This window comes from Charadrius vociferus, unplaced genomic scaffold (genome assembly GCF_000708025.1).
Source record: "Charadrius vociferus isolate BGI_N301 unplaced genomic scaffold, ASM70802v2 scaffold806, whole genome shotgun sequence".
NCBI classification, from domain to species: domain Eukaryota; kingdom Metazoa; phylum Chordata; class Aves; order Charadriiformes; family Charadriidae; genus Charadrius; species Charadrius vociferus.
The window spans coordinates 1,036,165-1,061,671 of NW_009649038.1; the positions used below are offsets into that span (position 1 = coordinate 1,036,165).

A 25,507-nucleotide genomic window follows, 5' to 3' on the forward strand; every position below is an offset into this window, starting at 1 on the left:
ATGGTATTTTTTAATTAAGTTTTCGTGTATCTTTGTCCGTGGCTTAAAAAAACCCCAATGAAAACATAGACTGTTCAGTGAGCCCACTGTGAGTGGATGCAGTGTTCTGATGGCTCTTCTGTAATGAGATATAGGGTTTCTGCTAAATAATGAAGCTGAGGAGAAATACTGGTTATTTGCTTTCATCCAGGGTAAAACTTGAAAAAAATACCCAATTCTAGGCTTTTGGTTACTTTGCATGTTGAAACAATTTGCTAAACTGAAGCCCGGACTTGGCTAAATACATACTTGGCAGTGCAACTGTATATAGTTGAAGAGTATTATAATGTATTCACACAGAGGAGATATGGTTGAACAGTATGTTAGTTCTGAAATTCCCTGACTTTGGAGGTTTTTTTTATTTGAAAACTGTTGATCTTTTACTACCTTTTTTTTGTTGTTGTTTTCTGAAAGTCATTTATCTTCTCAAATCATAATAGAAGTGCAGTACTGAAAATGATTGCAAACAAAACTTTGGGATAAAAAGGAGAGATCCTCCTGAAACTCAACAAATGTCGCTTTGTGTCTTAAACCATAGTGATACTATGTAAATTTATGGAAATCATGCAAACATTTCTTACTTCAGAAGACATGGCAATTTGTTCAAATTATGTCTGGTATTGCTTCATTTTTTTCTAATTTATTTTTAGAGTTGGAGCTAAGTTATTAAGAGAGGGGAAGAAACAAATGACTACCAAAAAAACCCCACAGCCCAATCATGAAGCCTAGAAGTTCTTACAAGAAGTAGCTTTTAAAAGAAATTACTAGAATATTTTTCCTTTATTGAAACAGAATAAAATCGTGTGTTACTTTAGTAAAAATAGTAATGACTTCACTTTGTTAGCAGTGTAGTCTCATGTTCTCGAGGACTGAAGTATTCACTGAACAGTTAAAAGCAGTATTAGTGTTAAACCTTCATATAACAGCATATTAAATTGCATCCCTGTTGACCTTGAAAATTTTCTGAATAGCTACTCTGAAAGTATTTTAGGGTAGGACAACTTACACTGTAGTACCTTTTAGCACATTCTTCTTGTGTCATCCAAGACAAAACTGCTTTTGTTTCCAAACCAACAGAGAATGAGAGGTTTGGGGTGGGGGGCAGTTATGGTTGATTTATAGAGGAGAGAAACGAGTTATCTAGACTTTGGAATGTCTGTGGGTACTTGAGGCACTGCTGTATTTATAAGCTTCCCTTGCATGTATTACATGTATAATCTATAATAAAGAAAAAAGTTTGTGCCTCAATATGTAGTATCAAATGGGCTTTAATATGCAGCATACTGAAATCAATTTCCATTCATATTGGCCTTTGCACTGCAACCAAGGCTGGGATGATTTTATCCTTTAACGAACTATAGCAAGGAAATAAGTGTATCTCTACATGTGCATCATCACTACTGGAAAAAGTAGCTCGTGCTTATACAAGTCTGTATCTTATTCATGTACTGCAGATTGGACCTCTGTCCTGAAAAATAAGAATTGGAGAATAGTCCGTAGATTGTGGTGATCTTTCTTTGTGATGTAACTGCTCGGAAAGTTTCTTGGGATATGGGTGCCTGATTTCCAGTTTAGACTGCGGATCTCTGAATGAATGCTATGTTGCAGATGTTTAACTTGTAATTTTAATCAAGAATTTAACGCATAGAAGAGAATATTCTCTTCTGCGTTCACAGTAGTGATAAAGAGAGGGTTCATTGTAATGATTTCTTGAAGAATCACGTGGGTTTTTTTTTTTCTCTCAATATGCAGATTTTCAGAATACAATGTCTCTTCCCCTCTGTTAGGTAATTCATTGAATTTTAAAACTATTAGCAATATTAACCTGGCCTCTGCCATAACTTTCAACCACATCACCACAGTTTGAATAGTAATAGTGCTGTAACACTTAAAGTTATTTCATCTTTGTCATATGAGTTTGCGTCTATTGACGTGAATGAGATAGGTTACTCAAAGCAAGCATTTCTTGTTTTAAGAATTCTTTTAAATTCAGGAAGATGTCTCTTAGCATTTAACTTTCAAAAGCCTGTTTAATCTTTTTGCTTGTTACCTTAAGAAGAGTCTGTTACTGGAGATGCTGATGAAACCTGTGCTCTGTTTCACTGGAAGCCATTTCCGCTGGTTACCATTTCACCTTTGGCTATAGGGTTTAATCTTGTATTTCTGGCTGTGTTGTTGTGATGACTACTTCCTATTTTCTTAATTTCCCAATGACATTTTTAACTGATGTGGTAGTTCTTTTCTTTCTGTTCTCAGGACTCCGCTTTTCATTTGTCTGTGTTGCTTTTATTAATTTTTCTGAAATGATAAGATTTAGTGTACTTCCACAAAAATCTGGTATCTGTAAACCTTGTTTTTTCTCTTTATAAGGTGAGAGGACCTTCAAGTGTGACCACTGTGATGCTACTTTCAAAAGAAAGGACACATTAAATGTTCATATTCAAGTTGTACACGATGGACATAAGAAATACAAGTGTGATCTCTGTGACAAAGCTTTTGTGACACCCTCAGTCCTGAAGAGTCACAAAAAAGTGAGTAGAACAGTTCTATCCTATTCATTCCTTCTTTCCCCTTAAGGTTGTGACTAAACATAAAATCCCCAGATGCTTCTGCATTTGTGGCTTTTCAGTAGAAAGCTGTGACGGTGCTTAGACTCTGCAGCGGGTGCACATGTATAAATTTGGTGTAGGTACTCCAGCACCAGTTGTGTAGCTGGATGGGACTTGCTGTGCTGCTTTTACCGTATTCCTTTCCACTGATCTCTGCAATGGTCTCGGAGTAAACTTTAGAAGAAAGTTTGCTCGCTAGTTTGGCCTGAGGTGAGATTTACGTTACAGGGAAGAAATGTGAAGGAAATAATTGAATCAAGAACAAATCCACTGAGGAAAATCAGCTCAGGGGTTGCCGCCAAATGCAGAATGGGACAGTTTGTTGTAAAACATCACTCATATTATATTTCCCATATAGTATGCACTTCATATATGCATGTAAAATTGTAATAACAAAACTGAGTGTAACTGAGTTACTCGGTGCAATATTTTCAGCACATGATTATAGTGAGTACTGTGCATTACATCACAAATCTGTATTTAAAATGGAGGGGAAAATGTAATGGAGTCATTCATTGTCTCTCCAACTCTGTAAGACTTCTCTGTCTTATGGGTCTTGGAACTAGCACGCATCTTTGGAGCCTAATTCAAGTTATTGGCAGATAGCAGACTATTGAATGCTCTAATGTAAGGGACGCAACTACCTCCTTAATGTGTGTTTTATTTTTTAACATGTTTACAGATTGCAAAAGTAATGGAACCAACGAGGAACAAAATCTCTTTTGTAGTCTTTTAAAGCTCTTGATCTTCCATTAAATGCATGTTAATGCATTTGCTGTCTGTCTTGATTCTGGTTTTAATGCTGCTTGTCTCATATTTAATATGCATTAAGTTACTTAGTAATTATAGTTGCTGGAAAATAAAGTTTCCTGTGATTGAGTGACATAACTATATAACCAAGGTGTATTTCTCTCAGATATGCTTGAGTGGAAGTTTTTCACCTGTATTTAAGAACAACTAGAATGAAATGGGGTTACCTTGTTTGTAGGCTTCAGTATGATGATTGAGATTCAAATAACCTAGTTCATCAGTTGTTCGGCCTGTGAAATCGGTTGATTTTTGCTGTAATAAGGAGAGAACTTTATATTATAGGATACTCTTTGTCTCTTCTCTTATATTACTTTTAGAATAAGGAGTATTAAAGCACATTTGTTTTTTAAGCCCGAATATATTGATGTAAGGAACTCAAAAATAAAGGGTATAGAAAATCAACTTTGGATTTGCTTCTGATTGTATTCTTGGAGAGCAAGACTTTAGGAATGCATAGTATATTTCATTAGACAAACTGATCTGTTTGGAAAAAACAGACTGCTTTTCAGACACACAATCCTTTCCATCCTTATGTACTCATTTTAATCATGTGAGTAACAGACCTAGCTTATAATACTGATACATGGATTTCAGATAACTTTTTTCTGAAGCATCTTTCCACGATGGATCATAAGATCCAAAAATCAAAAATATTACCTGGAATCATTGAGCTCTGCATAAATTTTTAAACTTCTGTTCCTCAGATACAGTATGACTTACTATTTCATGGTAAAAATGGCCATGTACATATATATTTGTATTTTAATGGGAAGCAGCTACTGTTTATCGTTTATCCCTATTCTTTTTTTGACATTCCTTCTTAATTGTAATTCCTATTGCTTTGTGCTGCTGTCAGACTAGGACTTGCTCTGTGTTTGTGATCCTTGTAGCTGTAACGTATTGTTCCTGGAAATCCTTTGTTTTTTTGGTTGCTTGGCATGAATTAATAGCTAGCAGTCTGGTATCCCTCAATGTTGCTGTTAGAGATATAAGTGATTTCTAAAGAACTCTATCCTAATCAAGAGGGATTTAACATTCATATTGCTAATGTCAGGGAATGAAAACTATGCAAGTCGGTCTAGTATTGGAATGATATGTAGTTTACTCTTCTTCAACTGCAGTATAATATGTACTACATGAGAAAAAGGTTTTATGATATAATGAATAATTTTATATCACTTCAATGAATTTCAAAAAATAAGAAATAACTTCACTATTTGAAGAGTTGTGTGCAAAGCTTGAAACCCAAATAGCCAGCTGTGCAAATAATTTAATGTTATTATTCCTATCCCATTTAAATTAAGTTAACACTTATAAATAAAGTAATCAATAATTATCCACTAGGAAAGCAGTTACTGTTACAAGGAAAAGTTATTCAATAGGCTGATAAATCTTCAGTTCAGAATTGAGCATTAAAAGTACAGAGTGAAAAATTATGAGAACCTGTGTATGTAACTTACTTCAAGGCGGACTGGCTATTGACTGCACAGGTCAGATGGGAGAGTTTGCTTTTTTTTTTTTTCCCCCGTTTTGAAATATTCTTCTTATATCAGCAAGGTGCTCTGGCCTTAAAAGCTTCATTTCAAAAGACAAGTTCAGCGTATGATTTACCGTTAGTGACAATTACAATATACTGCTCGTGATCAATTCTAAATGCAATCCGATTCTAGCATTTATTACAAGCAGTATAGGATCCAGTATGCAATTTGTGTTCACTGGAATCTCTGAGAACTTGCACTTTGAAGGCTTGCTGACTGTCATACTTCAGATGAACTGATGGCTGTTTCACTCATATGAGACAGTCAGTGAGAAATCATATGCACAAATCTCCATAGAAGCCTTTAAAGCTCCAGTACAAGTTTTCAACAGGGAAAGTTATACTAGGTTAGGTAAACTTTTTTCACTATACTTCATAATTTAATAAAAATTTTGTGAAATTTCAAGCTTTTAAAAATAGATCCATTTATGAAGATTAATTTTATTAGGTAACCAAATTATTGTTTGCGGGTTTAGAAACCACTGTCACAGATATCAAACTGAAGAACAGGTGTCTTATTCTTGCAATCATGAAAATACACAAAGGTGAATTGGGTATTTTTAAGTGACTATTTAGGAAACGGTAAACTTAGGAACTGAAAAGCTAGTTTATTTTGCCACTAATAATGAGATTTATTTATAAATGTTAAGAGAAAATTGAAGGCATGCCTATAGCTAACTCCTTAGAACATCTGCCTGATGTGACGTTATGAAATATATAATGGAGATAATGGTGGTCAATGTCAAATGTTAAAATACTCCAGTTAATATTTGTAAAATATTAATTCAGTAATATTTCACTTGTTTTAAAACTATGCTGAAGCTTTCATTCTTTTCCTTCCCACCCTATGTAGACTCACACAGGAGAAAAAGAGAAGATTTGCCCATATTGTGGACAGAAGTTTGCAAGCAATGGAACACTGAGAGTTCATATTCGAAGTCATACAGGTACAGTGTTTACTGTAATCAACAAAAGAGAATTTCTAAACATATGGGAAGGCATCTGTAAGTATGTCCACAATTTGCCTTTCTAAGAACAGTAATGCAAGTTTACACAGGTAGGCCTAACAACATGTTTTTCAGACATTTTACCTGGTTAATGTGTAAAACCAGATTCTATTCTCAACTGTAATTATGCATGGATGTATATGTATAACTATTTATATGTATATATAATATGAGCTCATTCATCTCTGTCACTTCTAAGGTGTTTTGAAACTCTGATTTCATATTAATGTGAACTCTGACCTTATCACAACCTGCACATTGGCCAAATTAGCCTTAAGCATGCTTTAACTCAAAATTTGTTTTCTGTTGCAACATCTGACTCATTGCGTTGATCTCCTAATATTCCTGGGTCTGAGTTATGTGACTTTTTTTTCTTTTGCCACCCAGATTGCATTACCGCTTCTCTATTGTGTTGTATGTGTTGTCATCTTGATAGGTTTCATTTTATGAGCTTATGTTTTCATTTCAAATAAGTGGCAGGCAACTGAAGGGGGTTTCTTTGTGATGATTTGTTTCCAACATAAAATGGTATAGATTTGTCTTTGGCAGTCAAAGCATCAGTTAACAAATAGCCTTCCTGTGACATTCAATTTACTTCGCATAAGCAAATTCGGTTTGCAGTGAGATGGCAGAATCGGTGTTTTTAATCATTTGGCTTTCTGCTATGTTTTGAAAAGTCTTAATCACTTCAGTCAATCAAGACCACCTGTTAAGATTACAGGTTTTACTATTTTATTTTTTTTTTACTATTGTGATTTTTGATTTGACACTAGCAAATTTTTATCCTGGTCCTGCAGTCAGGATAAAAGGCTAAAATTGACTTTTTCTCTTTAGCTCTTATTCCTTACTAAATTCCATGTTTGGAACATTTATCCCTCATAGCAGCTGTATAAAAACATATACATCTAAGCCTGCATATATGCATTCTGCTCAGGTGGTTCATGTATACTGTATAATCACAGACTCAAAAGACACTGAAGGTCAAAGCTGGGAAGACACAGAATTGCAGTGCAGCAGTTCTGTCTATTCCTCCTCTTTATTCTTGTTTTCTTCTACAACTTCACCTTATCAACTCCTTTCAAAGTCCTTCCTGACAAATCTCACCTGTTCTGTTTTTCTCTTCAGTATTCTGTCCCATAAGCTTCTTTTTTTTTGACTTCCTGAAGATGCAGAGAAGAGGAAGAAAAAAACCAAACATGGAGCATGCGGTATGAGGATTTAGAGAACACTTGAGGATTTTGCCTTTTGTAAAGACCAATCACTTACCAACCCGGGCTGTACGTTAATGAATCAGGTAGACAGGAGTAAAAGGAAGCAATTCAATAGTATTGTTAGTCACTCAGCACATCAGTCTTCTAGGAACATGACTGCCTCAATTTCTAATCTGGGTTAACTTTTTTCATGAAGTTATTTTGCTGTTTTAATTTTATATATATAAAAATATATAAATTATCTGAAATTTTGGCATACTAGACATTCATGAAAATTAGGATTTTTATAGATTTCCCGCCCCCAATGCTTAAAAGAATATCAAAATGTTACTCTAATTCTTCATTAAAATCTCCAGATTCCCATTGCAGTGGTTTTTATAGGCAAGTCTGCTTTATTGCCTTTACTAGTGTGGTGCTTTTGTTTTTCCTTATTTCGCATGTCTTTTCCTTAAACTTTACGTATGTTTTCTGTGTACTATCGATTATTACACATCAGTTTGCATGCAGTAGAAGGGCCCTACTTTTTCAAGTTGATAGTGCAGATAGCTCTTGGGAAAATGCTTTATAGCTGTTGGAGTGAAAATGCTTTTCACACATGTGCTGCTACCAGTTACATTTGATGTTTCAGCTCTCTCAAGTAGGCTTTTCTAAATTTAGGAGTTAGGCTAAGGTGAGTTCAATGAAACCACACACCAGAGACCTCTAACCTTGACTATAGGGCCTTGGAAAATTTGTAGCCACTATTATACGAGAAACAGTAAAATATGACATTTTGAACTTACTTTAAGTAGAAAGGCACTGAAGAATTCTAGTACATTTGTAAATTAAATACGGTGGGAGAAACTACCTTGCCAGGAGATGATACATGTTGGAATTACGGGAATACGCAGTGTGAAAACAACTTATGAAAGAGTAACACTCCAGGAGGGAAAATTTCAAGGCCTCTTTCTTTACTTAAAAAGCTAGAAGCAGTCATTTTAAAGAGAGTTACTAACCCAGGAAAAAATGCCTTGCTAAATTCATTATTATAATGACCTGTGATAAATAAACTGTGATCCTTTCCTCTTCCAGTCTAGCTGCTATTGTGATGTCAGCCACATTTTTGGTGGAGAATGTTGTGATTCACATCCTTCACTGTGAGAATCAACTGAAGTGCATTTTCAGTTGTTTTTGATGTCATTCTATTATGATCACTGACCATTGCTTGATTATTCTGATGAACTGTTGGGGGAGAAAAAAGGAAGAGGGGAAGTTGCTGCTAAGTTATGACTTGTGGTTTGAAAAAAAAAAAAAAAAATCTGTAAGTTATGTGGCAAAATGCCTTATGTGAGGTTTAGTGAGAAAATGCCATAGTTGGATTCAAGTTGTACTTCCTGAGAGGTGGGTTTGACTTGTGCTGTACCTGAAGACTTCAGCCAGGTTGTTCACGATCATAATACATGCAAAATAATCACAAGAGGAGATTGTTGTTCAGTGTTCATGGAGCCTGAGGAAGCATAGCTTTCTGAGGAATAGCTTGCATCAGTTCCTAAGAAAGTAAGGGTAGTTGGTGAAGGGAATCCGTGTTGGCTGCAGACAGTACAAAAGAAGTTGACAACTCATTTGATGGCTTTTAGTAATAAAATTCACTGCACTGTGAAAATCCTTGACAACTTTTCAGGGGCAGTAAGAAATTTTCACTTCATCCAACAGTGGAGCTACAAACTTATCTTATTTAGTGATGGATGTTTGATTTCTAAATGTTGCAACATTGAATTCTGTGGTTTTGAACTAATCTATTTAAAAAACGTGCTCTTTTTTTTTTTTTTGTCAGACTTCAAAGTATTACTTTTCATTCTGAGTTAGAAGTGAAATGACCAGCCACTGTCTGTTTTCAAGAGATGAATCATCTTTGCAATTAAGCCTTCAGCTGGGGCTAAGCTTTTAGTGCCACCAAGCAGTACACCATAAGTGTAAATATCGCAAAGACCTTCATGTCTTAGTCATTACAGCTGATTAGGTTTGAGGTCCTGGTGCAGACATTTGTGTTATCCCATTTTCTGTGCACATGGTCAGCTAGACTTTGTTTTATTAGCTACTTTGTATAAGAGGCTTTGTTCTGTATTTACAAAATAAAGCCAGGCAGAGCTCTTTCAAAAGAGAGTTGTATGTCAATTTTTATCCCTTTTTTTTATTTATAAAGCTGTTCTTTATAAAAGCCGAGGCTCTTAGTTACACTCCTGGTTCTGCTTTGGAATTGTTTTTTTGTTATGCTTAATAATCCATATACAAAAAGAGAAGCTCAATAAGTTTTTGGCTTTTATTTAATATGTAGCATGTGTTCTTAAATATTGCCCCTCACAGATGTATGCATGCTTCCTCAGTAAGCAGTTTTCTTCCCTTTTTTCATCTTAGAGTAAGAATCTGTAAATGAGCCCTAACAGTACTTGGCCTTTTGCAGAAACTGAGCTGGTTTGGGGTGAGTGAACATGTCTGCATGTGCATGTATAGAGGGAAGAGGTTGATGTTTGCATCTGAACCTAGCATATTGCTCTGTAATTCATCATCTGGTTTTCCAGCTTTGGCATGACGGAGACAGCACTCTGTAGGTCAGCTGAAACAGTATGGCACATTCTCCCTCTGCTGTATCCTGTTGGTTTATGACTTCTTAGGGTCAGAGGGAGCTGGGGTTAATTCAGCAAAGGAATCCTTTGACTGATATAAATTCCTTGGCTTGTTCATAAATTGTAAAAGAAATTCTACGGGCTGCTCCTTGGGCTTTAAAACTGGGGGCCAGGAGGTTAATTACTTCCCTAAAGCTTCCAGCAACGTTCAGTGTTAACAGTTGCTGGCTGCGGTTTGTGCAGCTTCACAGTTGCCTTATACATAGCTATTTAAATCTGTTAATTGCTGTCGCGTGTGTGTGTGTTTGTGCCTATGTAATATATATATGCGCACATGCATTTTATCTGTCTGATATTTATACTGTTGCTTTCCTAATTAGTTTTATCCTAATCCCTTCCGTCTTTGGGACGTAGCACATCAAGTTGTGCAACAATGGAAGTTGTGGGGTATTTTATATTTGCAGGTAAATTTATTTTTGAATTAAGAGAATTAAGTGTTTTAACTGTACTCTGTTACATAGGGACTGGTGAGGGATGACTAATACATGTCTTCCGGAAAATGCTTATACATGCAAATACAGGTTAAAACAACCTTATTTTGCTTTTTACATCACAGTTAGTCAAAGTCCTGATAAGAAGCCAGTAAGATAACTATGACTTTACAGGGTGCCCAGAGAGGTGGTAGATGCCCCATCCCTGGGATCACTCAAGGTCAGGTTGGACAGGGCTCTGAGCAACCTGATCTACTTGAAGATGTCCCTGCTCATTGCAGGGAGGTTGGACTAGATGGCCTTTAAAGGTCCCTTCCAACCCAAACTATTCTATGAATCTATGATCTGTCCTAAATGTTTTCTGAAAAGATGGATGTTTCTATTCTGTACCGTTTAAAAGCCATGACTTAATGTGACGTTCTTAGATGTTATATTCTCTGGTATATGGAAAAAGCTACTTTATTTTGTAAGCATGAGTTGAGAAGGTTCTTTATAAATTTGCTTCCATGTACATGAGTAAAAGATAATACCAAGAGATTACATTAAAACAGCAAAAAGTATTCAGTCCGTGGACTTACAAATCCTTTGTGTCAACACAGTTAAGCTTACCTTTTCAATTTCCATTTCCGTAATTAAAGACTGTTTTATAAGCTTGTGAAAATATTTCATCATACTTGTCCCATGTTTTAGGTACTGATTGCCTTCTTGAGATGTCTCTGCATTGAGAGCCTGATGTTATGGTGCCAAGTTTGCCATTGTAGTCACATTTCTACAATTTGATTACCTAGACATTTGAGCATATTTAAAATCATATTTAAGTTATAACTGTATAAAAAATCTGGGTCCAAATTTGCACTTTCCTGTAAATTCCTTACTAACCAAACAAAATATTAGTTGTGGAGTTATTATAGAAATCTGTGGTTATTAACATTAGTTCACTCATCTATGAACATAAAAGACTTCAGAGTAGTTGAAGGAAGTCATGAGCTGAAGTACAGTATAACTCTTGTTTATTACTGTGTAAATTATGTGTCTAAAGTTTTGATGGCTAAAGAGGCAACTGTTTGTTCATGTACATTAGAAATAACGTACAGCCGGGATCCTCATTCTAGCAAATCTTCTGGCAAATTACCTTATAAGTAATTTATCTTTTCTTACATTAAAAAAAAGATAAAAGGGAAGCTTGAGGGAACTTCCTCTTATATCACAATGAAGTATGTGGAAAAAAAATGTATCTGTATCTAGTCAGTGAACAGCTTGCAAATGTCTACAGCTAGGTTGTTTCTATTCAGTAACTTATAAATGATCTCTCTTTTATCTACCGAATTTAAAAAGGAGCTTGCAGAAGGCCTCAAAGGTAAGCATTCTGCATTTCTAAACCTTTCAGTTTATACATCATTGTCCTATTTATCTCCAGACAACAGTTAAATCTTTAAAAGTACCTGTAAAGTTTCATGCAGCTGTCAGCTTCTTGTTGGCTGCTTCCATGAATGAAGAAATGTTCTTATAAGGGATAGATTATTTGACTCCTAGTGGCATCTTTAGATCAAATGAATTACGGATTGATTAATGCATATACTTTAAAAGATTTGGTTGACCATTGGGTTCACTGAAGTCATAGATGTTAATTCTCCATTCATAGGGAAACTAAATTGCTTAATTCCACTGATAGATGCAAAGAATGAAACTGATTTATTCTTTAAAGTAAGCGTGTCGGGTTTTTATTTGTGACTAAAATCTTAATACCACTGTAGAACTGATGGAAGTCTGTAAGTAATTAATAATGGTATTTTAGGCTTTACTGTACAGATTCAGCTGGCTGCCTTATTTTGTAGGGTCCTTTATTAGTCTTTATAATTCATTTAGTTACAAATAGCTAAAACCTCAGTTATATCATGATAGCTTTTATCGACCAGATAGGACAAACGTTTTGACTATTGGTCTTAACTAGAGGTAATCTGAATTCTCTGAATAAACCCAAACCTTTGCAGAAAAGAAACCTTCTCAGCTGTGAAAAATACTGCTTCCACACCTGAAAGAATAAGGCATGGCTAAGTATTTGCAAGAAAGAGTATTAATAGAAACAAAATGGTTAAAGTGATCTTTTTTCCCCTATTTTGAGAAGAATAGCATTTGAGTTTTTTTCTTATTGAATGTGTGACCATTTTTAGTGTATGGGAAACACATTTGGTTGACTTACATAAAAGCACTTCTACATCTCCCTTGTGCCTGGAAAATATGCAAGTATTTGGGCTTGGTTAGAAGGTGTTCACAAATACACAGGCTTACTTTTGTTAATCATCAGTGGGGGAAAAAAAAAGCAGAAATATTTAATCTCTTGTCTTCAGAGTCTGCCAAGTTTGAACGTTGGTTAAAATGAAGAATGTGTGAGAAATGTATCTAATTGACCCATACCTGATTACTGTTTTTCCATTCCTCTTGGGCAACAGGAGTGTTCTCAGAGCAGTCAAAGAGCTATCCCTTTCTTTATCTGGCTGAGTATGAGTGTAGAATTACACATGTATTTGAAGTTTCTGGGTCTTGTCTCAGCTGACATCCAAGTATTTTATCTTTCAAATCATGAATTTGTTTGGTTCTTGGCATGAGAAAGCTAATCCTGTGTGGGTACTTCGGTACCTCCTAAAGTGCTAAATTTTGAGTGTTTAATGGTTGAAAATCGGGCAGGCCAGAATTTTTTATATGCCAAATCACTGTTTTTATTGTCTATGTCCAGATTAAGACCAGTCCAGGTGTTGTAAAGAGAGCAGCTAGCTGCTGCAGTTGGCCAAGCTTCTTGATTACTATCCTGTTATTTTCCCTTCCTAGAATCTCTGGTCAAAATTTTTAAAGTTCTTAAGAGGCCTAGGGTATTAAATGCTTTTGAAAATGCTACTCAGTATCTAGAAAACTGCCACATCTACACAAGAGGAAATGTATTATTTTGAAGAAGTGTTTGTCTTCTCAAGGGCAGTTTGACATGCTGTACAACACGCCAAGTTCTTTTCATGGGGGAGAAATTCTGTTCTGTGTGTCTTGGGTTTCTTTGTGTGTGTGTGTGTGTGTGTTCGTATAGTGTAAGAACTGAATTCTGTATAGTTAAAGACACAAACTTCTTTTTTAATTTGGTGGGAAGACCATATACAGAGCATATATACATAAATGTGTAAAGCTGTCACATCCTCTATATGAACAGATAATGTTCTAAAGCATATGTCACATATTATAATTTTGCTATATCCGTTAACCTTTTGCCCATCCTTACTTGCTGTTGAATGCTGTCATCACCCCAGATTATCTCTGACTAAAAAAAGCCTCCGTGCAATTCCCATTCTGGGCTGCCCCGTTGATCACCTGGTATGGAGTGTTGCATGTGTGATCCAGATGGCCCCCTTTGCCTCCAAATTCCTCCCCAGGTGAACTGCCTTTTTTTTCCACCACAGTTGGGCAATGGTGGAATCTCCCTTCTTTCCCTCTCCCCTACCCCCCAGTCTTAAGTTTTTAAAAAGGATTATACTTTACCATAACTGTTCTGAAAATTGACATTTTGAAATAATACACTCATATATTTTTTTTTTTTAAGAAATAATCTTCTAATCCTTATAATAAGTAGTTCAACATCTGAAAAGGAGCTATATTTAGAAGGTGGTAAATGATCTGTGGAAGATTCTGAGGGATGACATTGCCATAATTATTTGTTAATTTTTTTAATAAAACAGAAAAAACCCAATTCCTTAAGTTGCATACATGATCTGATGTTCAATGCAGTCTGTCCTAAGTCTTTTTCTGATGTTTGTGAGAGTTGACCTAGACCAGTGGCGCTGAATACCGCAACATAACCAAGCATAGGCGTATTAAAAAAAATATGAAAAAAAAACCTTGATAAGTTTGCTGCATTATTCAAATTCTTCATTTCTTACTACAGCAGTTTAGTTCCATAAAGGCTAACATACATATCTGACAATTGTATACAAGTGACCAAGCAAGCTGCATGGGAATGGGGACGGTAAATATGACTGCAAATTTAACAAAATGAAATAGAAGTCATGCCTGTTTCTAGTTTGAAAGAGGTTGGTGAGATTGCTTCCAAAACTGAACGTAGTAGTTCATCAGATGCCTACTTTAGCATGCTGTTAACCATCTTCTCTTTGCCTCTGTTTCTTTTTTGGTTTGCTGGTCTCTGCAGACACTTTCGTTAGTCTCTTTGCATTAGGACTGTTTCTCTGTTGCATGTTTCATTTGTCTCATTTGATGGGAATATATCTGTGACCTTTAAAGTACATATTTGTTTGATCTCACTTGAGGTCATTGTTTGAAAGTAACCACTAATATTGGTGTTTATATCAGGCTTCTGCCTGATATTGTAATTAACTTTTTTTCGTGGCTAAACTGACTACAGGGAATGAAAAATACAGTGTGAAAAGAGCAACACATGAGACTAATTTGAATTATTGTGTCTCAAAGTCTTTATTAAACGTCTAGCTCTAGCCACTGAAATCTTGAAGAACTAATGTGTATTTCGTTTTGTTTCTTAATTGTTTTACGCCCAGGGTTATTGGAGTTTGGGAAATCTGGGTGCTAAACTCACTGTAAATACTGCGTTACAGGACTTTTGGTTGCAAACATCTCGGAGCAAACTGTTGATCCTGAGTTGAACGGGAAGAATCTGGTGTTTAACTTTTTATGCTACATTAAGGTCTAGTAGGCATTGTGATCTCAAACTAGAGATGGACAAGTTTGAGGGGGAAAAAAAAGGATATCAATTCTATCATGACATGTTTTCAGATCAAAATCCCATGTGGTTTTCAATCATGGTATTGTTTTTTGTAATCCTTGTATTAGGGTTAAATTTATTTTTATTATGTTAAAAGCTTTGGTTTTGTTCATACAAAATCTGGAAGTGGAATGTCTAGACTTTGAATTATATTAAATCCACTGCAATTTATCCACGGATTATTTATTTGAGGTTATTTGTACAGAAGTGCCGTTAATGTGTTGAGCAGTTTGTTCTTGGACAGCAGGGACATGACAGTCAGCTGTAACTTGAGGGTAAACATAGCATTTATTACATCTGTCTTACTTGAATGTTTTGCTATTTTAATGACAGCAATTGTTCTTAGTTGTTGTTGCGTTCACAACGTTACTTCTGGGCATGTTGAGTGGACAAACTGTCAAATTAAGATGTATTTAATATGCCTACTGGATTTTGATACTATACCGAAGTAGAAAGCCTGGTGAAATGTTTTAGTGAAAAATGCAGATCAGAGTCTCAGTTGTGGTTTAATGGCAGAGTTGCAAACAATAACATAGAAAGTCAGGCCTTTCTTTCAGATATTTTCCGTATGTGAAGTGTTAGGATTAAGGCTTGGTACTGTATTTGGAAGTTGAAAGTTTGAGGTTTTTTCCCCACACTGTCCATATTTTTATGTAAATCACATTTAAAAAAAAAACCCAAAACAACAACAACAAACAACCACCCTCACTTTGTGAAATAATACCTTTGAAAACTTGCTTTACTAAGAACTGCAACGAAAAGGCATTATAGTAAAAATCCGATGCGCTGATTTACTTCAGTATGATACCTGTGGTAAGGATTTATCATTGCCTCCAAACATAAAGATATTTCTGTATCTTATATATTTATATATAAAAATATATTTATATAAAAATGCAGAGTGCAAATGGCATAATTGTTAATCAGCATCAACAATTATACCTACCTAAGGTGCACCCCCTCTTAGTCTAATGTTATCACACATTGAGACCATATCTCATAAGCATTCTTCTTAGCAGTAAATCCAAGAAGAAATTGTAGATTGTCATAGAGGAAATAGCTTGCTTTCATTTTGATGCTTAGTAACTCCTTTTTATGAGTACAAGAGAAATAGATAGAAATACGTGACTTGCAACACCATTTCATTTGCTCATCTTAGTCATTCTTACTTTTAATCTCCTCATAACAGATCCCTTCCTTTTCTGATCAGAGAAGTCGAACATCTGAAACTCTCGAAGTATTTCTTGTGTGTGAATTGATCTGAAATTTAATATTCCAATGCTTGTAATTGATTTTTGGTGGTCTTTGCTTAATTGCAGACAAATGTGAAAGCACTGATGGATAATGCCACCTTCCCAGGAGATTTTATCACATCACACTTGCTCTCTACTTTTTTTTAGTGACAATTTTAAACTTTGTCGAAGCATACAACCCTGTCATTTGTGGACGCTTGTAGTAGTTCTGTATGAAACATTGCACTTCATCAAATCTTCATGTGTGGGAGGAATATATTTCGCGTTTGTTATTTCAAATCTGTTTTTTCTCTGTTGTCGTCTTATGCCATTTGCATCTCACAGTATTAGAGAAAGGATCCACAGCTCCTGCCTATCTTAGAGGACTTACAGCAGGATAGAATGTGTAAGACTTGACTTGGGAAACACCTGCTGCCCCAGTGGTCTTGTTGATGAATCTGTTATTGGGGTCATTCTTACCAGCAACTTGACTGGTAGCATGAATAATGTTTGCCTAGTTTAGTTCTGAAGCAAGAGGGGAAGTTAATTTTTACCAGAGATAGAGAAGTTAGTAAGTAGGATTGTAATAATCTTGACAAAATTTGCTGTCCGTTAGTACGGACATCTAATCTGAGTTACTTGTGTAGGCTCCTGATACGGTAAACAGAGAAAAAGATGTATTGACAGAGGGCAGTTCGTTCAGTTCTCAGACAGGCAACAAAGTCAGACCGTTTCCAGAGAGCGATTCATCCTAAGTTTTTGTCCTTGATTTCATTGGGATTCAGAACAACTAATTAAAATTAGACCATATTTTCATGTGGCTGATGTCAAATGAGGGGAATCTTACTCTTGTTCACAAATCCAATAATCTTAAAATACAAGTAATTTTTTATTTAAAAAAATCATAAATATCCATATATTTCTTGCACTGGCACAAACTTGTCTTTGTACTGGTTACAGAAAGACCAAGAAATTTATTCTAAGAAACATGGCTGTTGCAAGCACAGGTTTGTTTTAAGTGGTCCACAGTTAATTTTGTGAAATCCTAAAACTCTTTGAGGTAGAAGAGAAGTTACGCATTTAAAAAGATGTGTATGCACAGGGGAAGTAGTTGCTTATGTAAGTGCAAGGGCACTTGTATATAGTTTGGGCATACAGGCTACAAAGATTAGGTGAAAGAAAATAATGTAAGAGCAACAGTAAAATTACTTGGAGTCATCTTTTAGGTTGTTTTCCTGACAAATATTAATGGCACAAGTGCGTGAGAAGTTGTTTATATAATGTAGAAAAATAAGATGTCACCAGGCATCAATGCCAAGTCAGAGCTTGCAGTCTGTGTTACATCGTAAACTCAACTTTTGGAACAGTGAAGATTTTTGAAAATTTACAATACATAACACTTGCTTGAAGCCAGTCTTTTTCAGGTGTAATGTGTTGATATGAAGTCATACTGTTGCCCTCTACTGGCATCTGCTGAAAGCTCTTAAGGCCTTACTCATCAAGTACCATGGTCTCCATGGTTAATTTCTGAAGGACACTGTTAATCCATTCCAGACAAACTCAAAACCATCCTTTGAAAGCAAAAATCTTTTACTTTAAGGAGACTCGAGGATGGGGGAGAGAGGGATACGGCTCCTACCTGTCAACGCTCATCTTCTTACAAACTGCTGAAAGCTGTAACTTCTACATTCAAAAGCCCTAAAACGTAAAAATGTCGGCTGAATTAATTAAATATTTGAGTACTGACAACTGTTGGAGTGTTTGAATTTTGGAGGCATGGATTAAAGACATTGAGGGTCATGAGAGAGTATCATATTTCAAACTGCTCAATGAAAACACAGCTATGACACAGTGATTGTTGTCACCGTCAAAAAAAAGGCATCCAATTGTGCTTTTGAAGAGATGGCAGAATACAAAAGAGGAAAATATTTGTATTTCACAAGGCTTCACTACACAGTTTTTTGCTGCTTTCCCTTACAGAGTTATCTAAACAGTAATAAAAGAAAGAAAAGAATAGAATAGTCTGTATACAGAACAGTTGTTTTTCTTTTATCCCCTTTCTTAAATTATCATCTGATCTCAACTGCCCTCAAATCTCTATAAAACCTGTGACTATATGGATATATAAGAATAGTGACTATCGGTTGATCAGCTGTACTGTATTCACAATCTGTCCCTCTGAAGAGCTGTTTCTGTAAGCTGTCTCCGTTACATACTTTTTGTGATCCTTTGACATCTTGTTCCCAAGAAAGAAAACATCCGGTATCTTCCCTCTGAGCAATCATGGAGGAACGCTTATGCAGAGAAAAGATGAGGGATGAGGCTTCCTTTCTCCAAGTTGAGATGAATATCCCTGTTATTAGGGACTGTGGAGCTTTAAATGCTTATCTCTGTTACTGCCACTCTCTTGCACTCTGATCTTTGGCATATCAGTGAAATATGTCTGGTTGGGTTTTTTTAACTGTAAAATGTAGTCAGTCTTACTTGCCTGTTTTCCAGGATTGAGTATGAGTATTAATAAGTGTTTGACATTTGGACTATTTGAGATCTCTCTATACATGCAAAGATTCTTTCATGAGCAGAAAGCTGTGTGTTGACTTAGTAGAATAGGCTTTGCTTAACTTGTATTTACAAATAAAGGTTTTTTACATGTCCAGCATTATGATTGTGGAAAACAAATTCCATTTTGTTAACAAAAAAAATAGTTGTGTTGAACTCTGTACTTGCTTTTAAAGCATTGTGTGCAGGAAGAGTAAGCAATCGACTTGGATTCCAGTGCATTGTCTAAAGAGTTAAAAATTAAAATATCCTTGGGGAATTACAAAGCTGCATCGCTTCTTGCAAATTATGGAGGTAGCTTAAAAACTCTTCACTCTTTGATTCTGAATAGCTCAGTCTCCACATTGCACTAATGTGAGTTTGGGAAAATCGATGCTAAATGACACCAGTTTAATGGAGCATTAAACTAAATACCTTTAAGATATGGGATGCTGCAAGGGAGATGCTAAGATCCTTCTGCTTCCATTTCAGTCATAAATCGCAATGCAAAAAATTGCAGAGACTTTTGATTAACTAACTTCTGAAACAGTAAGTTCAGATTCAGCATTAAAAAAAAAAAAAGATTTTATTTCATTGGGATTCTAACACCCAGAGGGCTCTCATAATGACCAGATGTGAAATGGAAGAAATACTTGGGAGCAGTTAATGCCTAACCATAAAAATGACCATGTGTAAGTCGCTGTAGAATGTGGTTTGAGCAAGGGCAGGAGGTTTTCTTTTTTCTCCTCCCCACCCCCCTCCCCAGCACTCTGTGTACTTGTGTTGCTAGAACAAAATCAAACAGCAGAGAGGAATATTTTAATCCAGCCCAGCATCCTGCTCAGGTGGACCTTTCTTTGTAATTTTCCTAATTCTTAGATCCCTCTTGTTTGATCTGAGTGTGAAGATAAGGCCAGAAAAAAGTACCTGAGTTTGACAAATAACTGTGCTGCAAGGCACATATACTGAGGCCATATTTATGGATGCTAACACTTTTCTTGCTTTCAGGTGAGCGTCCTTACCAGTGTCCTTACTGTGACAAAGCTTTCAGCAAGAATGATGGATTGAAGATGCACATTCGCACCCACACAAGGGTAAGTGTAGCTTAGTTTTTATGGTTACTTGAGAATTGTCTGTGAATCATGTGTGGCGAAAAGTAAATAATTACTGTTTGTGTAGAAATAAAGCTATGCCAACCAAGATCTTTTATACTTATCAAAATAAGAGGCAGAGATTTATGTCATTAACTGTTAAATTCTAATTATGACTCCTTTACTGACCTTCTATTTTTTCCGCGTTTGATTTCTTACATGTTGAAATAATAGCAATACTAACTTCTTCCTTTAACCTGTGGTTATTTATAGATCTAAATTAACATTTGTGATTGTTTACTGAGTAAACAATTCAGTAAAGAATTCACTATTCTTGAAACTTCAATATCCACTACTTTGATTCTTACTGTATCCTTAAAATCCAGTCACTGTGAGCTTTTGTAGAGGCTGTATTTTACTAACTGATGACAAATATTAAGCTACAAAATGACTTTATTTAATTTTTATTTAACTGAAGGCAAAATAAAAGGCAGATTGGAGATGTCTCCAAGATTATTTTTGAACCTTGATGCTCAGTTAACACAAAGTTCCCTGTTTTAGGGAAAAGTCTTGTCATGTACGTATATTTACTAGTGGGCGAGGGCGAAATCTTGGCCCCACTCAGCCAGTGAGGAGGTGGAAAGCTGTCTTCAAATAGCCAGATGTGAATTCCCTTAGTAAAGGGACATCTCCGGGTGAAGTTAAGTTGGTCTAGCATTCAACATACTACCCGCTTCTGGCATCCTCATCCACCATAAGAAAACAAACAAAAAGTTAGAAGTAAACGGTAGGTGTTAGAAATCCCTTGAGAGCTGTTACTGCTTATATAAGTCAAGGCAATCTTGAAGCCAAACCAAGGAAGTTCGTTATCTATTAGGAAATAGGGAGGGTGATGGTTAAATTAGTAGTCTCCATATGCAAATTTCTGCACAGAATAGCTTTCTAAATAAGTAAAGATAAGAGCAAAACTATTTGTTTAATTTTCTACCATTCTACCTAGGTCTTGGGGGTATTAACTGGAGGTCCTAGATAAAGTTTTAACTCGTGTACCCCAAACTTTAGTTTAAAAGTTATCAGTAGTTTGTGCAATGCGTCCTGGTGGTTCATTGGGAGCAGGCTATTCCCATGTTGTTCGTTGTTTCTCCTTCTTTCCAGCTGTTAAATCACTTTAAGTAGTACTATAAATTCTTTTCTGTTGTTACTGTACCATATTACTGGTTTTGCACCAGGAGAAATTTCATTACCATATATGTTCTACATGGCTATGAGTGGGAGGAGTGGTAAACAGGACCAGCTCTGAAATAGTGCCAATTTTAATTTTTTCCTGATTTGTCATAGTTTGAGTAAAAACAGCAACCTACCCACCCACTCCCAGCCTCTGTAGAGGGGAAAAAAAAAAAACCAACCAAAAAAAGCCACAGAGGAAAAAAAATAAGAATAGGCCTTTAGAGCCTGTAATGATATATTTCCATTGACTATAGGGATTTACACCAAGTGATGTTTTCTTCCAAAATGCATGCTCGTGAGTGAGGTTAGAGAACTTTACGAACATTATCCTCATTGCTTAAGCAGTTATTTACAGCAGGATTGCATATCATACAGTCCTAGAAAATGCAGTACTTCGGTGGAGGAAAGCTGTGCATATTTTCTTGATAACTATATTTTTTGATAGGTGTATACATCAGCCCTGATTACCTACACAGTGCAGATAATAACTAACTCGGATATATTATGTTAACAATAATAATAATAATAATAAAAAAGTCACTTTGAAGTAGAGGTTTTTTAGTTGCACTGAATGGAAAACTTATAGTTGCTCTTCAGCTGAGTGTACTTTCTTGGGATGTTTCTTGCTCTTAGCTATGCTCTGAAACATAATTATGCACCTTAGTAGAGAATTTGCTGTTTTATTGTTGTTTGGCTGCTTGCTACTACTTCTTCTATGTAACTTATCACTTACAGATATTCCCATACGTCATGATATTTTGCCTGTGTTATATGTAAGCAAAAAAAAAAAAAAATCTTTGAAATTTGCAGGCTGGCTTAAAAATGCCTCTGTAAAATTGGAATGAAAGATGTACTGAGGACTTTACGTTAATGTTGAAACAGGAGGAAACAAAATAATTTCACACTGCTTATGAACGAGAGAACAATTCAACCGTTGTTTGTTATTTAGCTAATAGGAAAGGGAAGAGTTAGGAATATAGATTTTTACAAAGCGGAGATTTCTTTTTAATATATGTAGATGTTGTAATTAGACATACTTTATACTGTACTAAACATAATTGCACTAAGAACATAATAAAATTTGATTTAAAATGTCTCAGAAAATGTTCTGCCGTATAACATAGTCAAAATATGCTTACAGAAAGAACTCAGTTCACACCAAATGTGATACGAGTGTTTATGTCCATAGACTTGAGATGTCACAATCATTTAGATCTGAACAGGTCATATTTCACTTTTTCTCTTTTGTGTGTGAGTGCACTAAGCAGACTACTGAAAATCTTTACAGTTGTACTAGAGGATTAAAATATGCAGGCACAACATGGTTTTTTTTTAATTTATTTTATTTTTAGACCTTGGTTTGGGGTTTTGATTCTTTTTGCTTCATGCTGTTTATATGCTACTCCTGTTCCGAAGCTTCGCAGTGAAGCTCATTCATGTATGAATGGCATCATACATTCATTTATCTTCAAATATTTTTTACTTTGAGGTAATAATCAATATTGGTAACATTGACTAGCTCATTTGAAAACTGAAATCTTACTATAACATTGCTTCTCCCAAGTTTCCCTCTTCCTCACACTTCAACAGCTTATTCAATATCTAAAGAGAACTGGATAGCTAAAAATTTTAAAGTCTTAGGAAGGAGAAAAAAGTTGACTAGTATTAATAAAAACAATAGAACAGAAAGCAAAGCTTATTGTGAAATTTCACAGATTTTAAAGTCAGACGGAGTGGTTATGCCGAGTCTGTTCTTCTGGAGAACGTTATCCATGCAGTACTGTAGGATAATAAGCTGTAGCTTAATTGTTCAGATGAGTAAATATTAGTACAGGTACAGGGTCATAAATATGTATTTCAGCTGGTGTGATTCAGACGTAAGGGAAAGAAAACAGAGCGATGAAGTGAGTTTTGGTATTTGGAAGGAATAAGAAGGAAGAGGAAGAGAGAAAATACTGAGAGGTAAATTGAAAAGAGGCTAATATTTACAAGAGCACTTGTGTGCTTGGCAAGGATATGAAGATTTATTTACTGTTTGTAGTAGGTTGATGCTTGTCAGGAATGTAGTGGTTGACATTCAGGATCTCGTTATGAGACACTGAAATAATTGATCCTTGTGTGTTTGGTGGTGTTTATGCATGATTTTTAACTTAGTGTGTTGAGAGGAAAAAAAATATCTAGAAAAATATTATCCAGGAAACAAACAAAAGAACCCCTTTCAGTGGAGAAAACAGCTGTTTAGTATGTAGATTATACAATAGTTTTGTAATATCAAGTTCACCTGCCTTGAGGTTTTTCTGAACACAGGGATGCTAGCAAAGCTGTAATCTGTGTGAGATGCAGAACTACTGATGGCTTCTGCCATGTACTTTAAGACCAGGCAGGTCTGTCATTACTGCCTGAGGGGTTCTCTCTTTTCCTCTTTCCTTTCGTTTCATTCTCAAGCAGGTACGTGCTAATTGCTGGAGTAGAAGGTGGGAACTCTCCAGTACTCTTGTTCATTTAGTCATGATTCTCTCTTTACTCTGTTTTGTAGAGGTGATTAAAAGTTATGGATATTAAGATGGTTTACTTTACAAGGTTGATAGCCTGACATATTTCTTTGTAGTACTGATAGTTGAATTTCCAGCTTTGAGCATTTCAGATCTTTACCAAAAGCAATATAAGCTGAACTGAAAATTCTGAGCTATTCTTGTGTAAGTCTCTTTTGAAGTGAATGCACGCAGTCACATTGCAGTACCTCTCCAGTGCACAGGGTAGTTGTGGTCTAATTCTTCGTTCTGGAAATCAGAGACTGTGTATGTACTCAAATAGTACAATGCAGTATTAGGTATGTAAAGTGAAACAGTTGGCCGGAGGACCTGATGTTTATCTTCTACGTGTTTCAGGGATTTTACTGCAGATGATGTGTAGTCTGGTCCTATGGACTGAATACACAATAGCACTCCCTGGAGTGCGTTTAACCTTTTGGTTTAATTTTTTAGAAAAGTAATCCAGATCATACAGTCCAAACCATTTTGGAAGTGTGCACCAAAGCACAGTAACAGGGGACATTTGGGAAGTGTGCTTCAAAAGCACATATAAACACTAAAGGAGGTGTATTCTGACTGTGCTATGTAAGAACTTTTCCAGAGAAGAAAGATTGTACCTGTGCAGAAATAGCTTGAAACTCCTCAGCATGATACTAATTCACTATAACTTGTTCTGTGATCGTAGGCCATTTAAACAAAGACAAAAGTAAAGATTAGGAAAGAAAAAATGTAGTGTGTTTGCCAATATTCATTTCTGTCAGTTTTAAGAACAAGAAAAGCCAGGAAGTCACACTTGAAATTTCTCTCCTCAGGCATCTGATGTGTTGACTTTTCAAGACAGATGATTGTAAGGATGTTGGCTATTCCTTTTCTTACTTTTTCCTACACGTGCATTTTATTTTGAAATTTATTCTTGCATGAAAATTAATTATTCAAAGAGTAAATAACAAGGTGTGTAAATCCAAAAGCCTTTTTTGTCTAGCAATGCAGAAATAAACATAATCATAGCACTCTTCCTCAAGGGCTATTCTTGTAACTATCTTGAAAAAAAGAGTCTGGTCTTTTGGCCAGAAAAATTGTGAAATAGCTTAAAAGTAATAATATGACATCCAACATGGAAAAGGTCATTGTAGAGATTAAATCTAGATATATTTTACCAGTGGGATTAAATGCCAAACCTGATCCCGTGGATCAGAGAAGGCTGCTGGAAAAATCATTGTAGAAAGTTGATTAAGGTCCGGCAGCTGCTAAACTGAGTACAACCTGGGTGGCCACAGGTGTCAGCTCAAACTCTGGAGTAAACAGAGAAGGTAAGCCAAAACCCCTACTGACAATGTAAAGAGAAGAAAATACCAACCACCTAATATTAAAATGTCACCCAAGGACTGATTTGTTTCTGTGCAAGTAGATGTGTTTGGTTTATGGTTTGGTCTTTTGGGCTTGTTTTTGTTTTTTTTTTTCTTTAAGAAGAAGAAATATAACAGCCTGAATGAGGAACTCATTGAATTTCTTGATGAAATGAATTTACAGACCATATCAGCTTTGAGGAAATACACGCATACTTCCAACCTCGCAGTGCAGTAAACTTGAGCTCTTTCCGAAAGCTTTATTCAGTGCCTGGCATAATATTACATAGTTTGAGCTTAAACATGTAGAGAAATTATTGTATGTTACTGCAATATAATTGTTAATGTTTGGAATATGGTCACTGATAGGTGCTCAGAGTTATTGTCATGTCAAATTGATGCTTTCATTACTTCTGAAAATGGTAGTTTTATTACAGTTTGCTTCAGTTAAATATATGGCAGTG

At 35.6% G+C, this 25,507-nt stretch overlaps 1 protein-coding gene across 1 annotated transcript in view; it reads left to right on the forward strand.

Annotated features, from left to right (window-relative positions):
* Positions 1-25,507, forward strand: part of PRDM5 (PR domain containing 5) — a 79,445-nt gene that overhangs the window by 40,045 nt on the left and 13,893 nt on the right. The window contains exons 12-14 of the mRNA XM_009887899.1: positions 2,410-2,570; positions 5,849-5,942; positions 19,857-19,942. Of these exons, the coding sequence (XP_009886201.1) occupies positions 2,410-2,570; positions 5,849-5,942; positions 19,857-19,942 (341 nt within the window). The remainder of the gene's footprint in view (positions 1-2,409; positions 2,571-5,848; positions 5,943-19,856; positions 19,943-25,507) is intronic.